At 44.3% G+C, this 20,655-nt stretch overlaps 1 protein-coding gene across 2 annotated transcripts in view; it reads right to left on the bottom strand.

Annotated features, from left to right (window-relative positions):
* Positions 1 to 20,655, bottom strand: part of igsf21a (immunoglobin superfamily, member 21a) — a gene marked incomplete at both ends in the record, with an annotated part of 184,822 nt that overhangs the window by 67,396 nt on the left and 96,771 nt on the right. For both annotated transcript variants that reach the window (XM_080545555.1, XM_080545556.1), the window contains one exon: positions 2,502 to 2,623. In XM_080545555.1, the coding sequence (XP_080401681.1) occupies positions 2,502 to 2,623 (122 nt within the window). The remainder of the gene's footprint in view (positions 1 to 2,501; positions 2,624 to 20,655) is intronic.

Genomic DNA, 20,655 nt, shown 5'->3' with positions numbered 1-20,655 from the left:
GAGTAGAGGCAGGATGAGGGGAGGGGTGAGAGAGGGTGTGCAGCTAAGACGGTGCATGCAGCATCGCGGCCCCGAGCTGTGCCTCAGGTGAACCCGACTACCTGGAAGAGGCAGCAGATCGTTGGGAATAGCGTCGGACCAGGACAGCTGTTCACGGAGAGCTGAGCACCAACATCTACGCTGAGCGGCAGAATGGCTGATTAGAGCTACAGACTCCTCCCCCTACTCCCTCCTCCCTTCCTCCACCACTTCCTCCCCTTCTCCTCCTCTTCCTCCCCTCCACCACCGATCTGCCAGATGCCATGATGGCTGGGAAGGACCGTTAAAGCATGAGTCAAACCCCCTGCTAGGCAAACCTCCGGAGATACTGAGTGTTTCTGTGGGACAGACAGACAGACAGGCAGGCAGGCAGGCAGGCAGGCAGGCAGGCAGACAGACAGACAGACAGGTAGGCAGACAGACAGACAGACAGACAGGCAGGCAGGCAGGCAGACAGACAGACAGGTAGGCAGACAGACAGACAGACAGACAGACAGACAGACAGACAGACAGACAGACAGGCAGACAGGCAGGAAGGCAGGCAGATGGCGGTCAACTAATACAGTGATATACAGTACCAGTCAAAACTTTGGACACACTTCCCCATTCAATTGAATGGGAGAAAGCGTGTCCAAACTTTTGACTGGCACTGTATATCAGGCAGACTAAAGCTCAGTGTTTTGTCTGATGTGATTTTGATATCATCATGCTCAGATTCAGATTCAGATTCAGACAACTTTATTGATCCCACTGGGGGCAATTCATTTGTAGCTTTACTTCTCATTCAGACACAAACAACATACAACAGTACAATGTCATGTCAAGCACAGTTCAGTAAACAGTCAACTAGGTCATTAAAGGGCACCTTTTAGTTGTGTAAAAAAAAAAAAAAAAAAAAAACGACTCGACTAAGAACAGTGCATGGTAAGTCTACTTGAAGTGATCACCATCTGAGTTAAATAGTCTGATAGCTGAAGGGATAAAATATTTGGAGTGACGGTTGGTCTTACTCCGAGGAACATTAAACCGACGGCCGGAAGGCAACAACGAAAAGTGGTGAGCCAGAGCATGGAGGGCCTAACCCATAATGCTCTTTGCCTTCTTAACCACCTGGGTCCTCCCCAAAGCAGGGTTCGACAGTGCGACCGTTTTGGTCGCATTTGCGAGTAAATATATTTCTGTGCGACTTAGAAATACATTCAATCGCACCAGTGCGACCCAAAAAAAAAAAAAAAAGCATTTTTTTTTTTTTTTTTTTTTTTAAAAGCTGAACTACTGTCATGCGCAGTCAATCTTATGTTCGTTAATAAGATCACAGCGCATCTAAACCAATGCAATCCTTTGAAAACAGAAGAAGAAAAAAAACAGACACGTGACCTGCAAGCACAACAAGCGCGCATTTACATTTGAAAATCCTGTCAGAAAAAGACTGCTGTTAAAATGAATCCGATTACGGCATACTTTAGCAAGGCTAATGCTAGCACCGTTCCTGACAGAGAGGAGGTAGAGGGGGGTAGTGGAGTCAACATTACAGCTGGAGACGAGAGTGACGAAGAAAACAGAGACGGGGAAAGCGAGGAGGAGAGCGCCCGGTCAGAAAGTGTGTCAGGGGAGGGGGAAGGTCATTATCCACGCGGTGATAATGGCGGTGCCACTGCCAACGTGAAGTCTGGTCTGACAAAAGTCTACAGGTACAGTGCCGAGTGGCAAACATCTTTCCCGTGGCTGTTGCTGAAGGAAGGGAAGATGTATTGCAAGTGGTGTGTCGCCCACATGAAGTTAGCTGGAAAGACCGCGTTTGTGTCAGGAGACGCACAGCTGAAACGCGACACAGTGAAAAAACATGGTCTGTCTCGCAAACATGTGAAATGCAGGGAAGCTTTCATGTCAGCTCAGAACAAGCCCCTTGAGAAAGCTGTTGGACGCCAGAAGGCTAGCTCCAGTGAGGAAATTAAAAGACAGCTCAAGTTAAAGTTTAACATCGCTTACTACGTGGCAAACGAAGAGATCCCATTTATTAAATTCCACAAATTATTCGCCCTTCACAAGAAAAATGGCGTTGAATTAAATCCAACCTATAGTAATGACAAACGATGCGCTGACATGATCGGGCAGATAGCGGATGCCATGAGAGAAGACCTTGCTGTGAAGATCAATTCCGCACACTATCTCGCCTGGGCTTAATTATTTATTTATTCATGAATCATTTATTAATAAATGAATATTCTTACTTCCCCTTTACATTGTGTGAGTCTCCATTTTTATTACGGCCAAGAGCCGGTTATGATAATTCTAATATGTTATGATTATGATAATTTGTTGTCGTCATACGAAAATTGCACAATTTTCATTGTGCTACTGAAATTCTTAGTGTGCTACTAATTTTTTTGACATGGTAGCACAGTGCTACCTGGGGAAAAGGTAAGCGTCAAACCCTGCCCCAAAGGGAACAAAATGCTTACCGGACAGTCGACTGGTACACAAGGTCTTCCCTCCTGCGGTAGTCCTCCATATGAGAGTAGTTGGTATTAAACATGGCGTCATAGGTGAAGATCTTCTGCTTAATGGTGCCCCCGTCAGTGACCTGAAACAAAACAAAAAACAGAAAGCATTAATAACATGAATATGGTCCATTATGGATGGGGCAGGTATCCCTACACCCAGAACATACCCTATGCATAAACCATCAGCAGCGTTCCGCAATCTGCCCCGAGGTGAAGTTAGTGCTTACGCGTTATATAATCCCATTGATCCGTTAACCGTATATACCGGCATGATCAGGATGCTTTAAATCTGTTTAAGAGGAGAAAGTGAGGAGCGGTCTTCCGAGCTAAGCATCCCAAACTTGCTGAGCAAGACGGTCACATATGTAGCTTTAGGTACCGTAACTGTATGGTACCCATGAACACGGTTGAGTCTTAATGAAGGCTGACATTGACAGTGCTCGTATTCTGTGAATCCGAGAGGGGAGGAAATGGAATGTGACGAGATACTGCGGAGGTTGGATTTTCTTTTTTTTTTCCGAAGCGCTATAGTCTCATTTTTGCATGGTTTTTATTATATAATTATTTCCCTTTTTTTTTTCTTCTTTTCTTAGGTGGGCATGGTAAATGATGGAGCACCTCTCTCCTCTCTAATATTCACAGGGGAGGGAAAGTCACTTAGCATTTGAATGACTGTGATTTCTCTTCTCCTCAGCACACCGCAGACAGACCTAAAGAAAAAAAAGACGGGTGACAGGATTTTAATGGAGCCGCTAATGCTGCTTTGGAGAAAGGAAATTGTTGGTGTGTCTGTGGATCTGTCTTCCCGTTGCCACATGAGAAGATATCACCCATCTCCTAATCCAATCCCTTTCCGTGAGGTAAATAAGTCCTGTGCCTATTGTGATTAGTTCTCGCATAATGTACACTTCACGTCACAGGAGGACGGTGGTAGATTACTTCTGTTTGAGCAGACGATTCCCTGAGGACCTTATAAATGACACAAGCAAAACTCCTTGTATAACCTCGTCCCACTGGAGCAGACTACCTCAGGCGCAGGTTGCTAAATGGAGCAGCACTGGAAACAGCTACATGCTGGAACAACACATGTGAGGTGGAGGATACCTACAGTACGTTGGTAGGCCTTATCGCCCTGTTGTGTTCGTTATGGTTGTCTTTCAATCCTATCCTTTCGTTTACTCTTCGTCGTCGAGAGGTTTCTCGTTAAAAGCATTTCATTGTGCCGTTTACCTATATCTGGATCCTGTGTAGATGACGAATCCACTTTGAGTTGATTTGATTTGATTCATATGCATGCAGTGAAGTGCATTACTTTTCCCATCAAGTCACCGATAAGACACTTGTGGTGATTTTTTTAATGAAATGAAATAACCCTCATTAAGAAAAGTAACGACTTGGACTGGAGGAAGCGTCACGTCCTCAAAAGAGGTCTGTGTGACACCGACCCCCATCCTCCACAGGTTTGCGAAGTGTTCATTTGGCTAGAGCACAAACACTAGACTGACACTTGAGTGACACCACTTTGCCCAAGGAAGGCTCTGGCACCCCCCCCCCCCCCCCCCCCGCCAGGTTCCAGCATTATTACAGTAATCTGGTCTTCTTTTAAATGTCGATTCAGGGGTGTAGACGCTCGGCGGTGAGGTGGCATCGTTCTAAGGTTTATGGGGAGAGGCATCAGCGAAAGGTTAGCTGCTAAAAGCAAAGCCGTGTCAGAGAATGGTGCTTTCCTACCAACCTGCCTGGAGCCTCCATTGTAGTCATTGTAATGGACCTTTTAGAATTTATTTACGCAAGAGGGGAGGTTTTGCTTCCAACATCACTTTACAACAACGCATCGGAGAAGTAAATGGGTCCTAGAGCTCCACACTATTCCAACGGTTTGGTTACAGTTTGAAACACGATAGCGGTGTTGTTAAACTCAGGGGGAAAGTGGTGAATTTGAACTGATCTTTTAATAAGAGTTGAATGAAAGGTCGGGGAGAAGTTCACCAGGCACTGCGGGATAAAGAATGGCTCGTTGAATGCTCTTCACAGGGAGATAACCACCTGTCATAAACATTTTACTTTCACGCACTGCTTGCGGTGCATTATTTTCATAATTCAAAGGCACATACAGTACAGTAGTACATCGTAGTGCATCAACCCTGAATGGTAACATATTTCTTTAAAGATGTGATGGGTGATGGGGAACAGTGTGATGGGTGTGTATCTTAATGTTCAATGCGACATCCATCTTCAGAAATGAACAATATGCTCTCTACACAGTAGAACTTCACCCTCACACCTCACAACAACACCTCACAACACGGCTACATTTTTGCTATTCTGCTAGATAGATCGAATTGGATAGAGATTGCTTGTCTACAGTATTTCTTAGTGAAAGAAGTGGAAGAAAAAGAATACCTGGGCCTATCTATCTAGCCTGTCTGCCTTTCAGTAAGGAGACAATGAACAGACGCAATATACTATGCAGAGAGGTAGAGATGTGCCTGACTGACAAACCCCATTGATACACACCTCCCCTGTAGCAAGAGAGAACACACTCCGAGATTAGCGTGGGCTGCAGTCCTGTGAAGCTTTCAAAAAACCCAAGAATAACAATGTTCTGCCGAGCCCCGAAGCACTGAGGTGTGTTAAATGGACGTTTCCAACACCCTCTCGCTTTTCACAGCCCATCTAATCCAATAGGCATTACAATCGCTCCTGTCCTCCCCCCTGAAACACTGTGGAGGATTGCGCCGGTGTCAAAACCCAGGTTTGTCTGAAGGCTGTAAGGTGCTGGATGAGAGAAGAAGAAGATGGCTGCTGCCGCTGCTGCGTACAGACAGGTCATCTCTAACCCTAACTCCGACACTTCTCTTCTCTTTATCTACCCCCCCTCCCTCTTTAATGAATTCACCTCTTAATTATGAGCTACCTGAATCTCATTCGAAGTGACACCTGCCTCTGAGAATCCAGTGTCTCTTCTTCCCCTGAGAAGGACAGAGGACTTTGTGGAGAACGAGAGAGAAGAAGGAAGTGAGAGAAACTGTATGTCTCTGGCTGAGAAAGAGAGGGGGTGAGAGAGGGGGAAATGAGCACTCTTTGATTGCAGAAAAAGCACTGTTCGGGGACTTCAGCTGCTTTTGTTGAATCCAGGCCATGCGTCCCAGACGAGGCGCAATATGTAGGTATCAAGACACCGAGGCCCCTCCGACACTCTGCCATCTGGTGATATGAAAGGCAGCGGTATCTCTTCACAACCCCCACCCCCCTCCTCTTACCCATGCCAGACAGGACCAGGCCGGGTGAGGTGAGGAGGCGGGGTGGAGCCATGAGACCAAAGGAGAGGGGAGGGGGGCAGGTATCTGACAGTGGCTCAGTTGGAAAGCAAAGACCGACAGACAGACAGACAGACAGACAGACAGACAGACAGGCATGCAGGCGGACAGAGAGACAGACAGACAGACAGGCATGCAGGCGGACAGAGAGACAGACAGAAAGACAGACGCACAGAGAAGTAGAGAGAGAGAGAGAGAGAGAGAGAGAGAGAGAGAGAGACCGATAGGTAGAGAGAGACAGGCAGGCAGGCAGGCAGGCAGGCTTAGAGCTCGATAGAGGAAGAGAGACAGAAAGACAGATGTCCTACGGTGTCTATAGCTCACACAGTGTTGAGATTTCTCCATGGAGAGTGACCTGTATCCTTCCTGCCTCTCCCCTCTCCCTGCATCAGCAATGCTAGTCCCCCTCAAGGCTGATGGATGATTTCCCCAAACATATAACGTATATATTTCTCGAGGCTATAACGTAAAGGATTTCAGATCAATCTGATTTCATAGTCCACTCTTCTCTTCAGCTTGTCAACACAAAATATATTTTTCATATATATCGAATCATCACATTTGGGATGAGGAAACCTTTTTTCCTGTTGAATTTACAGTATGTGCAGCATTGGCCAATGCCAGTATTATCAATCAACATGTATGCGGGAAACCCCCACAGTCTTGGGAGGTTGACTGAGGACCTGGTCTGGGAGGTTAACTGAGGTACTTCCCCTGCAGCTCATCAGAGGTGGAGTTATTTATAGACCGTCGCTGCATCAGCAGCCACCATGGCGATACTGTGAACGCTACACACACTACACTACTGCTAACACACTGCTAACACACAACTGCTAACACACTACTGCTAACACACTACTGCTAACACACAACTGCTAACACACAACTGCTAACACACTACTGTTAACACACTACTGCTAACACACAACTCTACTGCTAACATACTACACTACTGCTAACACAGTACTTTACAGCTAACACACAACTCTACTTCTAACACACACCTACTATAATAGTAGTAGTAATAATAATAATAATAATAATAATAATAATAATAATAATAATAATAATAATAATAATAATAATAATAATAATAATAAATTGTATTTATATAGTTCTTTTCCGGGGCTCAAAGATGCTGACAATATGGGAAAAACACAGAAACAACAAGCAAGAGATAACATGAGCACATAGAACACAGAGTTAACGAACAGGCACAGGGAACAATGAACACAGCAATGTCCAGGGGGGGAGGTGGGGTGGCAGGGTTAGGGGAGATGGTTAGGGGTAGGGAAGGTTGTATTCATGGGAGAACAGGTAGGTTTTGAGGTGGGATTTAAAGGTGGAGAGTGAGGGTGAGTCTCTGAGTGGTTGAGGGAGAGAGTACCAGAGGCGTGGTGCAGCTCGTGAAAAAGCACAGTCTCCGAAGCCTTTGAGTTTCGAGGGTGGGACAGTGAGGGAAACAGCGGATGAGGATCGGAGGGTACGGGTAGGGCGATGGGGGAGAAGGAGGTAAGTCAGGGGGGCCAGGCTATGGAGGGCTTTGTATGTGAGGAGGAGTTCTTTGAATTTGATACGTTCTTTGATGGGGAGCCAGTGGAGAGAGTGGAGGACAGGAGTGATGAGAACTCTATGGAGGGAGCGGGAGGTGATGCTGGTGAGTAGGGAGTTGCAATTGTCATGGCGGGAGGAAGTGAAGGCGCTCTAGGGTTTTGAAGAAGAATGTTAGGTTGGAGATGGGGCAGAAGTTGGAGAGGTTGGCTGAGTGGAGTAAAGAGTGGGTTTTTGAGAATGGGGGTGACAGCAGCGAGTTTGTAGATTGAGGAAACGTGGCCTTGGAATAGTGACTGATTGAAGAGGGCAGTGAGGTGGGGGATGAGGGCAGGGAGGCAGGGAGGCAGGCCTTGGTCAGGGTGGTAGGGAGGGGGTCGAGGGAGCAGGTGGTTGTTTTGGAGGCGGTGATGATGTTAGTGATGAGGGAGGAGTCAACGGGGGAGAAAGTAGTGAGAGAAGTAGGGGGGGTGTAGTCGGCTGGGGGGAAGATGACAGCGGGGGTGGGGAATTGGAGATGGAGGTGAGCTGTTGATTTGGGAGATCTTGCTATTCATAGCTTTCAGTCACGTGGTTTCTTCCCTAGCAACCACCAACCTGACGGGCAAAAAGTATCATAGCAACATGGCGAGTGGACGCAAACGGTTAATAAAATACAAAGGTTCCATCTCACAAAACATAATGGAATGTCAAAACTTTGACGCTCAATATCTCTGAACTACCCTAAACGGAGATAGAACCTTATCATTCTAAACGGAGATAGAACCTTATCATTCTAAACGGAGATAGAACCTTCTCATTCTAAACGGAGATAGAACCTTATAATTCTAAACAGAGATAGAACCTTATCATTCTAAACGGAGATATAACCTTATCATTCTAAACGGAGATAGAACCTTCTCATTCTAAACTCACGAGTTATCTTCAGTTGATGGATTTGACTTAGGGGGCATTCATTTGAAGTAACGTAATGAACATACAAGTAACAACAACAGGTTAATGCAGCCAACCAGCCAGCCAAGCAAAGACCATGACTATGCCCAGTTTATGCATTATACACTCTAATATAATTGTTAGATTGCCAGGGTATTCGCTACAGGTTGTTGTATACATATACGTTTAATACGAAACTCGATCAACCGGGCGTTCGGGAGTTCTACCGCTGCTGGACGGAACTCCCGCTGACAGCGGGTCGAGGGGATATTTCTACCCGGGAATTCGCTCATTGCTGTGTCCACGGTGATAGGAGTGGAGGATCGACTCCATTCAAAAACTTTTCGATTCCCTGGTTTCTCCTCTTTCCGAACACGTTGGAATTTTTACCGTAACCCCCGGAGAATCAAAGTTATTAAGCCGCAAAGGGTGCCTCCTTGACCGGCTTTGACCGTGAATAACACCGGCTATGGAGGTGCTACAAACACAGTTTTAATTTCTCTAAATTCACCATCAGTATACGGTCATTTTGAGCCCTTACACACCGCGCTGACACCCCGAGAACATATACTTTTAATACGAAACTCGATCAACCGGGCGTTCGGGAGTTCTACCGCTAATTCGCTCCTTGCTGTGTCCACTGTGATAGGAGTGGAGGATCGACTCCATTCAAAAACTTTTGGATTCCCTGGCTCCTCCTCTTTCCGGACACGTTGGAATTATTTTCCTAACCCACGGGAAATCAAAGTTATTAACCCGCAAAAAGTGGGTTTTGCCCGTGGGTTTTGCCCGCAAAAAGTGCCTTTTGCCCGTCAGGTGGGCGTTTCCACTATGCTGTGACGTCACATGAAAGCTATGAATTGAAGGCGTGGAGAAAGGAGTTGCAGAGATCAGGGGAGGAAGTTGTGATATTGTCTGGGGGGTCCTACTACACACTACTTCATAACCTCAATGTGTTTATAATGCCTACATAGATGACATATATTTTACAAGCAGGTTCTGCTGCTTTGCCAAACGCACAATAACTCTTTCGCCACTATTTATAAAGCATTTGTTTTTAAATGATCTGCAAAGGCATCTGAGACCAAACGGTTTTATACATTTTATTAAATCTGTTTGTGAACTACTGGACTGTAACATGTTCAATTCACTTACTGATACTGTGTAGCTAAGCCACATGTTGGATGGATAGCCATAGACTGGAAATACGGGTTTAATACGATTTATTTCTAGTCATACTCTTTTTTTCCAGAATGAAAGAATCCATAAGAGAGGATCTGATCAGAGAATTGTCATAAGTCATAAGCTGCATACAATCCCTCATAGCCTGCATAAGTTGCTTAATATTATTATCTCACCAAAGGATTCTATTACAATGTAGAAAAGTGACTACATCAAACAATGGGCCAGAGCACTGACACATTCAAATATGGAGAATTGGTGTAATTTCACCAATGCTACAGTGACGCAACTTAGCAATTTGCGTAAAAGCTTTCTTTGTTCAAACATTGTAAAACATGTTATCAACTATTTTGTAGAAGGATTTTGCAGAAGGATTTTGTAGAACAATATCGTAGCCTATATACTATACTAAGACCCATCTCTTCAGGCTACACCTTAACTGTACCTCCTGAAACCTCTCCATCCCCCTGTTCAGTTTCTCTACGGTATAGGCCTATACGAAAAAAGAAACAAATTCCTTCTTCTAGCATTATGACTGCCAAATGCCCCTGGCCGGAGCAGAGATTACTTTTCTTGCGATGACTGATGAATACACGATTCACTTACTTAGACAAATGTTTTTGGGATAAAGGCGTCTGCTAAATGCCAAAAAATGCCAAATGTAAATATATAGTAATGTCCATTATAGTTGTGGGCATAACCTGTACACTGCACTGCAATGCTTCACTCTGTCATAGTGCGGTGTGACGTCCTGGTAGAACCGTATTTCCACAAGTAAACTGACTATTAGTGCTCTACCCTGCTAACCTGTGAGTGCTGCAGCGTTTCTTTATGCAGCAGACCCCTGCTGAGCCCTGAGTGACAGAGAGTTTGCTCAAAGGGATTTCATGCTTGAGGTGACAGGCCCTCTCTCCTCTTTCTCTCCTCTCATGTCCTCTCCTCTCCCCCCCCCTCGCCTCTCCTACTCCTTCCTCGATGTGCCACAACTCTCAGCAGGGACACAATGTTAATCCATGCAAATATTCGATATTAGATGAGGCAGGCAGACAGACATGCTCTTCCATACACACAGAGGTGGGTGCTCCTTGATGCTAACAGCGATGGTACCCTGCCTGGGAAGATTAACAAGCTTTGGCAGTGCCTGTTAACGTAGTTTAATCCACTCATACGGAAACTGATTTTCGTTGTTGTTGTTGTTGTTGTTGTTGTTGTTGTTGGTGTGAGTTGTGTGACAAGGAAGCAACAGGCAATCTGTCACCCTTTACACAATACTGATTTAACACTCAGGCAAATATAGAGAAACACGCAACGAAACAGGCACATGATTGCTCTAGGCCCCTTAGTGTGCGGCAGATTCACAAGCCAAAGATGACTATCAGCGTGGTGGATATTCTCCTCGCCTGTTATCTGTGTCACATGCTCTCGGCATGTTATCACTCATTCTCATTCCAATATAACAGAGTAGTGACGGGTGAGATGTGATTGGCTCCTGTCCTGAGCTGGCAGATTGGCATGCAGGGATTAAAGCAAGGGTTTCGTGAACGTGTGTGACCACGGAAACGGCCCGGGCCCCTGCTTGGGCCGTGGTGTCTAGCCAATGAGGAGACAGCTTGCCCAGCGTGACTTGGCCAATCGGGGACAGCTTGCCCAGCGTGTCTGGCCCAATAGGGGACAGCAGCAGGGAAGCAGGGTGAGGGTCATTGAGGAGGTTAAACAATGGCCATGTGCTACTATCTCCAGCCATCTCAGCCAAGGCCATTCAGAAATGGTTACTATGTGTGTCAGTCTGAGAGAGACGGGCTGACTGCGGCCTGACAGTTAGGGGGCGATGAGATCAAAGCAGACCAGCCGTGTGATGGAGGCGGCTCGTATGAGCTATTCTGTCTGTGCCAGGAGTCTGGGGCACATATTAACCCCCTAGTCAGTGAGAGGAGAGTTGGGAGTTGGCTGACAAACAACTCAGACTGAAGGCCGGGCATTCAATAACAACACATTACTTTCCTTTCCTCTGGGCGCAATTGAAAACCTCTCCTGCCAATGGTACAGCGGCCTTGTACAGCAGCAGCGGTGTGTATTGGACAGAGGGAACTGAGTGAGTGAGAGAGAGAGAGAGAGAGCTAGGAAGAGAGAGTGTCTGTGCCACTTTTATCTAAACCTATTCATTAATGTCTTCATGTCGAAGTCAAGAGTTCCTCTCCGAACCGCCTCGGCAACACTGACAAACAACACATGTCACGGCATCTGTGGTCTCGTGGACAATATAATGAAAAAAAAGATAAAGCAAGAAAGTGTTTCGCCATTACCATATAAGGTAATGAATTATACTGTATGAGTGGTTCTATCTAAAAGACAACGGGGGCCTCATCAAGGACAGATGGATAATGAAATGCAGCGCCATGGCAAGGTGGGAACATCATTGTGTGTGCTTGTCCTTAATCTGTTTGATCAATGGACACTAAGTGAGTGAACACGGTAGTACGCTCCTCACACCCCCTCTGACTGTGTCTTAATCAGACAGACAGCAGATATCTCCTCTCTCTCTCCGTACCGCCGGCACAGCAACACACCTAGGGGTCAATGACACTCTTAAAAAACTGGGATTATTTAGCCTAACTCCCAAACTACTCAATTCCGATGAAAGGGTTTGTATGGTAGTACATGATGCTTCACTACAATGGGTCTATTGTGTTCACCACACCATCATTCCATGAACAATCTTTTCTTATTTCGCCGGTTAGACAGATGGGTGTGGGCACACAAGGGCGAGCCTGATGTAAGACAGATGGTTTAAAAGACATCAGGGCCACTGTGGACATGACGAGTCTGCATATGTTTGGAGCTATGCAGTCCCCCCCCCCCCCCCCGGCCCCCAAACCCGCCCCCCCCCCCCCATTCCTTATCCTCAAGATGGCAACACTCGCCATCTGTAGCAGCAAGCAAAATGAGGAGGCTATACATTGCATGAAAGAATATGTGTAAGAAATGTTGCAGTAGCTTTTGTTAGTTCGCTTCAACACGCGTCTGTAAGAAGGAGGAATTGACGTACCGTAAAACTCATCTGTTCTGTATATCGTTATAACAAGACAAATGCAAATGCCCCCAAAAATATGAATTTGAAGAGAAAGGGCAATTTCCAAGTCAATGATGAATTTCAACTGTTGCAGCCATTTTAGGTTCCACCTATTTAAAGCCAACCTTGCCATGCCTATGGGAAGCTTATCAGTAATCCAGCTGAGGGATTTTGCTTTTATTTTGTGGTGATGAGGTGTCAGGCAGGTTACTGGGGATTAACATACAGATTTGAACCAATCCTGCTTCGCATTTCCCATGCTACCACTGGAAATGTGTCCTGGGTTGGTGAAATATTCATCAATCTGCAACATTCTGCACAGGGGCTCATTTCATGCTTAAATACATCAACTTTCTAATCCCTAATGTGGCATTGGCCCTTTTTCCATTTTTAATAAGACATGCTTGAGTTCAATTGAGAAGCAGACGGAGACACACATTATTTACTCCTAATGCACGTTCTCAGGGTGACTTTGTCTCTCCCCGTTCAACTGAGCTCACAACTGTTAATTATGGAACAAAAAAAATCCTCATTCAATAATAAATTGTTCAATTTTTCTAATTTTCACCAGACACCTAATCTGATGTTCCACAATGTATCGTTCGTGTCATGTGGCTTTAGCCATGATACAGTGCTATCGTACGATTGCTAAATGCACTTTGATCATCCAGTGGTGGCATCCAAATGATGTATGCATGTTTGTCTCGAGCTTGGTTCTACCAAGGATGGAAGAACATTTGTACCCTAGCGCTAATGAAGGATAGAGAGATAGTACCTCTTTAAACTCTGTTCTATTTCTGTAATCCCTCACAGTAGTGATTCTACTTTGTGCTTTTTCCACATTTCAAGCATTCTTAGCTTGAACACAAAGAGATCCGGCCTTTAATGCCGTTCATGGTTTACTCCTCTTTATGTCCACTGTCACAGAGGGAGGGAAAACCTTGTTTTCCAAGTGTCTTGCTTTGAAACCATCACATTGCACTTCACCAAAGAGCCCCGTCAGCAAGTCCAACTTCCTATTCCACATGTAAACCAGGACAGTTTCTTAATTAAAAGGATGGATCCCAAATAACAAGATGCTAATTAACGATATTGGCACTGAGTAGCCAGAGCACAGCCCTGACAGCTACAAAAACATATTAATTGCCTCAGACATTTAAAAGCAAACTAGAACAGGGGGGGGGGGTAGTGGGTAAATTATGATTAGCAGGAGAATCTTGGATCGCTTATACAGAGTTGGTAATTACCCATAAAACGTTATCAGAATGCTCCTGTTTACGACATGTCACTGGGAGACTGTTTGTTTTCATGAAAGGCTGTGAGTGCTGCTATACAATAAGCAAAGGCGTGTCATAAACACTGCCATTAGTGAATGGTAAACACGTTTTGTAATGTAAATCAGAAACATGTTCACTGAGAAATAATGATCTTCAATTCATATTTTCTTTTTGTTTAGAAAATGTTTAATAATAGCTAAGCAAAGGGACGGGGGAACTTACTTTTTTAAGAACTGGCATAATAAGAGGATTTAGAGGTTTATTGACAAAACATTTGGAGAACTCAACTGATAAGCCATCACTTCCAGGAGATTTCCCATTGTGTTTATTAATGCTTGTATTTCATCATGCACAACATCTTTATCTAGGGCTAATGTATTCGATTCAGATGTGTTTGGGAGACTAGCCTGATCTAGAAATATCAATATTCCATATTGGTCTAATACTTTCTGACTGATATAATTCATGATAGAAGGTTTTAATTTGGAATGTATTACACTAACTTACTATTGTTATCTTACTGTCAGTGTCTTCAATGTGTAGGTGGTTTACCCATGGTTTTGGTTTGCCAAGATAGTAATTTCCCTGTGCTTACCCGCTGTTCCACATACCTCTGTTTTGTTTTCAGTATAATGTAGCTATTTCAGATGACCGAGTATTCATTGTGTTGTATTTAAGCTTTAAATTATTTAATTGCTAGAGGGTCTCTACAGTCTTCTTAATACTATGTTGGTTTTCTTAAGCTTTAATTTCTTTTTGTAATGTCTTTAGATCTCTGTTAGCCTTCTTTCTTCTCAGGAGATAAATAAGACATAGTACACCCCCAGACATAAACCTTAAAGGTTTCCCAGACTAAATATATCAATCTGAGTGGTAAGGGATTCAATAAACTCCTTATTACAAAGGGTCTGGTGAAAAAGTCCCCAAGTAGGGCATTTTTACAGATTATGAAAGTGCATATTGTAAACTTTCAAATGATTTGTCATACATTGAAATTTGAAAATAGTTGAAGAAGATGATTTGAAGAAGATATGCTTATTTGAATGTTGGTACACCTCAAACCAAATACCGGAGAAAATCGCTCTGAATCAAAACAGACGTGTTTGCTACCTTCGCGTTAGTAGCTAGCTAGCAGCTAAGAAAGAACATGAACGCTATGAACATCTAACTGCATGTTTAGCACATCACAACATGCTGATAGAAGATAAACAGGCTAAAAACATATTACTACACATTAGATGATCACACAGTCCTTGCTTTTGAACACATTCTAAAATGTATGTTTGTTTACAAGCCATGTATCACTAACCCAGTAGCCTAGAAGCAGGACAGCAGACAATACAGTGAATCCAATTCACAAAGTATTTAATAAACATTATCCTAAAACTGTTGGCTGACATGACAGTCGCGACTTGCGTCGTTGTTATGGAAATGGTTGTCTGTGTCTGTGTGCGTCTCTTCGTGCGTCGTTTTAGAACGTTGGTTGCAAGTGGTTGCCGAGTTTTTCTCTGCAAAGTTCTAAAACGGCCTTGTCTTGTTACGGATCTTTCGTCTGAACTGGCCTCAAGAAACATATATTGAGCCCCGCGGTGGCGCAGCGGTCTAAGCATCAGTCTCTGGTGCAAGCTGTCCACTGGTGACTGGGATCGAAACCCGGTCTCGCCAGACCCGGATATGGCCGGGGCCCACGGGGAGCAGCATATTGGACGGCCGCTCCCGAGGGTGGTATAGGCTATTTCCGGATAAGGATCCGTCGCGCAACACCGCCCCCGTCTGGTGCCGGAATAACAGTGTTGGGCTCGAGGGGCAGGTAGCTAGTCTATCGGCGTCCTCATCTGGGCTGCCTACGCAATAGGCGACAGGGGATAATTGGACACTAGGTTGGGTATAATTGGATACTAAATTGGGTGAAAAAGGGATAAAATAAGAAAAAAAAGAAAAAAAAAAAAGAAACATATATTGGCTGTATGGTTTTTGAAATAAATCAATACACTATTTATCTTATTTCTCTTGATTAATACCTTAGTATCAATGTAACAATGTAACACATTAAAACATGTTCATATTGTTTCCAAATAGCTCTTAACGTGTCGTACTGGTGGCACCACGTGATCATTGCCAAATTCCACTCCACCCAAGAGGACATCTCCAACTCCACTCATTCAATTGTCAACTAGTCCTATTAAGAATCCTTAACTATCTGTGGTATTTGCATTAAATATCCATCCATAAATAGAAGATATGGATCTATTGTTATGTGGGTCATATCAACCTGTATTTTTATTGAATGTGGACTATTGTATAATTGCTAAGACCCATAAACAGTCATACAGAATCTAATCCATCCTGATCAAACAGGCTTTATGTGTGGTGGATTACCCAGAGACAATCTCCACAGATTTTGCAATGTGATTCATTACACATAGAAATGCAGTATCCCTTCTGTAGTAGTAGCGCTAGATGCCAAAAAAGCATTTGATAAAGTTACATGGGATTACTTGGTGGCAGTATTGATTAGAATACATTTCGGAAAGGTATTTATATTTTGGATCAAGTTACGCTACAAATCCCCTAAAGCGTCTGTAAAAACGAATGGGCAAATATCAGACCCTTTTAAATTGATGAGGGATACAAGGCAAGGTTGCCCATCGTCACCCCTCTTGTTTGCTCTTGCATTAGAGCCATTAGCCATGATGATCAGATCACATAGCAGTATACAAAGGATCAGTATAGGCATTGAATCACATCTACTATATGTATGCAAATGATATGTTATTGTTGAAACCAGAACATTCCCTATCGGCCCTTTTGGATTTACTGGGTTTGTTTGGAAGTACATTATGGCCGGCTTTAAAGTGAAACGGGGAAAATGAATACCTGTAATACCTTTCTCCAACTTTGACCTGAATTTCCCAGAGAACCATTTCAAGAGGAAATTGATTCACACAGTTCATTTCAAATGATGAGATAGATGTCAACATTCAGGGGTTCATAGAGGCTTTTCCAGACAATGCAGATCCTGTAAAAAATAGATAGGAAGCAGTCTTGGACTTGGATATTGAGGACGATGAATGCTCACATACACATATCCTGTCTAAGGCACGAATCCTACAATTCCAAATTATTCATAGAACATATAATTATTATTAATACTATTACTATTACACACCATAGTTCAAAGCAATGTATTCAGAGATGATTTCTATAATATAGTCGGAGGTGTGAGAGGCAAAAAGGTTTCGCTGTACATATGTAATTGTATTTATTTGAATTGGCCTCTTTTGGCAAAATGTTATAATATTATTTAATCCTATTTGGATGGTAATACAGTACCTGCTCCCTGCCTCTGTTCGCATGGAAATCTTGACAATGGTGATTATAGCGGTGGTGTAGTGCTACAGAAAACTTTGTAATCTCACATTCATAGCCGCAAACAAATTTACCTCAGAATCATTGGAAAGCCTCTTACCCACTAACAATGTCACAATGGATTGCTGAGGTGTCTCGCTGTTCCTAGATTATGTGTATTGTCGAATACATGGCAAACCTGACGTGTTTGTGGAAACCTTATACTGCATTTAGCCCAAATATTTAATACTCTCTGTGTGTATAATGTAGTAATAACATCAATAAACTAGACCTAGTGGAGTATGTATCTATGGAAATGCTCTTGATTTGTTAACTTGTAACTTGTCTGTGTTCTCATTGAGCGGTGGCTGAGCCGAGCTGGTCTGGTCCATGTAATGTTTGGCTTGTTTATGTATTCATGTCTTTGTTTTGTTTGTTTTTGTCTCTCTTTCTGTCACGGTAATGTCAGTTGTCGATAATAGTCCAGGTGCAAACACAAACACTAATGACTTAGACATACTGTACTTCCTGACACTCACTACGACCTTGGCCCACTCCTACTTCCATACAGGGAGGGGGGGGGGGGTATTGATGTGTTTGGATCTATAGTCAAGGTCTGAGGCTACACAGAGAGATGCATGTGGTAAAGCTAATAATAATAATAATAATAATAATAATAATAATAATGCATTTTATTTGTATTGCACTTTTCATTCAAAAGAATCTCAGAGTGCTAAAGCTGCCCTGAGCACACGGGTTATGGTGCAAACTAGAGGTTTATATATTCGAGACATGGTAAGGCTGTGCTCAGTGGGTTCTCAGACACACACACATGCACACGCACATGGACACAAACACACGCACATACACACACTTCTGCATAAATTGAGCTCCCCCAAGCCACTGAAAAAGAAGATACTGCTTACTTATATTTGAATGATAAAATGAATGACAACATTTTTTTCCCCCTCTGGTTATGACTCCAGCTGTGTTGACATTAAAGGGCTTCTTTAGGCCAGGACAGTCTAGACCGGGTACAATTCAGGGCATGGGATGCACGGAGGGGGAGTTGCGGGGGGGAGGGGGCTGTGATGTACAGGGACACCAGTCCTCTCCACGCCTAACACTGAGGTGTCTAGACGGGACGGCTAATCCGACAAGACCGGAGAGACAGGCATCCATTTTGATCCCTGGCCTCTCTCTCACTACAGGGCACAGTGTTACCCCAAAGAGATATCAGCTGGTCTAATGACGGGCACCCGTCACCTCCCCACTCACTGATGCCCCCCCCCCGCCCCCCCTCCCCCATGTCCTAAGAGACTCCTTCAGCAACGCTTCTTTAAAAGGGACTGGTGCTAAGGGTCTAATGGCTTCCAATTTGAGGAGAGAGAAGCATGAAGGAAAAGAAAGAAGAAAACGAAAAAAATAGAAATAAAAACAGCGACCATGTCAAACCGTAAATGTTTACTTGCTTGTGGCACTGAAAAGAGAAAACATAGCCTTGATTCAGACGAGTCTCACTGCTTTGAGGACGAGAGGGCCGTTGAGGACATTTTATCATCGAGGGACCAGAGAGATTCGAGGAGTGTTTGAGAGGCGGTTCGGTCGTCTGGTAAGGGCCGGGGGATTTTAAGGCCCTGTGATCAAGCAGCACTGGCTAATGAAGCGAGAGACAATAGCCTCAGATGACAGAGAGGAAGAGGGGTGCAAATGGGAAGAGGTACTGAGAGAAGTCTCTCTCTCTCTCTCTCTCTCTCTCTCTCTCTCTCTCTCTCGTTATTCTCTCTCTCTGCTCTTGTTCCCTCTGTCTCTCCTCCACACATCTCCTCTCATTAGTGTTGTGCACATCACTGCGGCTCTTCTGTGAGCTGTCAAATGAAAGTGTAAAAAAAAAAAGAAGCTATTGTTTCCTTACTGAGGGAAGAGGGCGGCCTTCGGGGGAAGATTCCAGAGCATAAGTCCAATCACAGGCTGCAACCGCGAAAAACCCACACAAGGCCATCGAGGGAAACACAGTGTGTCTGTAGTCTGTAAATAGCCGCCATCGCTACAACAATTACACGAGCTTAGTCCTTCTTATATGTTTAAATGTATGTAGCGATTCTCCTCCTGTGAGTTGAGGTGTCCGGATGAGTTAGCTATGCTGAGCAGTGAAGGCTAAGGAAGCTTGAAAGTGGTGCGCTCCTCCTCATCAAAAGAGTTGAGATCTATAAAAGGTAGCCTTGACAATATTTCATACGGAATGTGTGTAAGGCGAGCCTTGAGCCTGAAGCATCCCAGCTTCCCCGGGGAGGGCTAAAAAACATGGAAGTCTGGCACAGGGAACAAAAAACAGAATGAAACGCTACCTCAAGTGTTTGTCTCTGAGAGACCATAAATAAATCAGTCTTCCCACAGCAGAGTGCTATTTACTGTTCCAATCCAACCCGGAAGTGAGGGTGGGGGGGGTGGGGGGGCATTTACTACCACAAGCTGTCTGATCACATCCTGTTTTATAATTCTCTGTTGCGGTCCAAACAAATTATTGGCGAACGTCGAGACTGAACTCGGCCATGCACTCCCTGCAGACGTGCGTTATTCCATTCAATTCTCGTCACTGCTTCAAACGGATGGCTGCCTGTCTAGAAATGGTCAGCCAGAGCCATAAACCACCCATTCATTTGCAGACTAAAAGGTGATAAACAGCATCGCCTAGAATGGCAACCCTTTTGCTCTACATCACTCTGTGTGTTTATGGTTGACTGGGTCAGGAAATAATGTATTTTGTAGATGGCCCGGCCTGTTGAATGGTTTCAGAGAGAGTGGGTGGGAGAGAGAGAGACGGAAAGAGAGAGAGAGAAAGAGAGAGAGAGAAAGAGAAACGGTATGCCTGTTTTTCGCATCACAGATTTCTGACCTTTGTCAGTGAGAGGAGAAATGCTTTCTTTTGTTGCCGGGCTTTTGAAGAGGTGCAATAAATCTGCCATGGCTTACACCGTGGGCAGAGACCACTATCTGTCTCTTCAACCACATAAGTGTTTAGGTTTGATGAGCAAATCTAAAACAAGGCAACAAATAGCTACAGGATATCTCTGTGTGATAAAGTCCTCTCCGCTTCCACGGTCACACTGAGTCAAAGGAAGCCCCATTAAATGCGCCTTATCCCTTTCTTTCGCCTCATAACTTTCCAGGCATGCTTATATCGTTAGTTAGCATCATAGTCAATAGACTGTGTCTCTCCACCCCCAGATGAGGAAATAAGAGCACACCTAAGCCGCTTATCACGTTGCTGCCCTCGTAGGGGACATTAAGGAAAGGATGAGGTGGCGGGGAAATGAACACACACACGCACACACACCTACACACACCTACACACACACACACACACACACACACACACACACAGAGACACACACACACACACACACACACACACACACACACACACTCAC

This window comes from Nansenia antarctica (genome assembly GCF_963989245.1).
Source record: "Nansenia antarctica genome assembly, chromosome: 15".
Taxonomy (NCBI): domain Eukaryota; kingdom Metazoa; phylum Chordata; class Actinopteri; order Argentiniformes; family Microstomatidae; genus Nansenia; species Nansenia antarctica.
The sequence above is the reverse complement of the archived record's forward strand: the minus strand, read 5'-3'. Positions and strand labels throughout refer to the sequence as shown.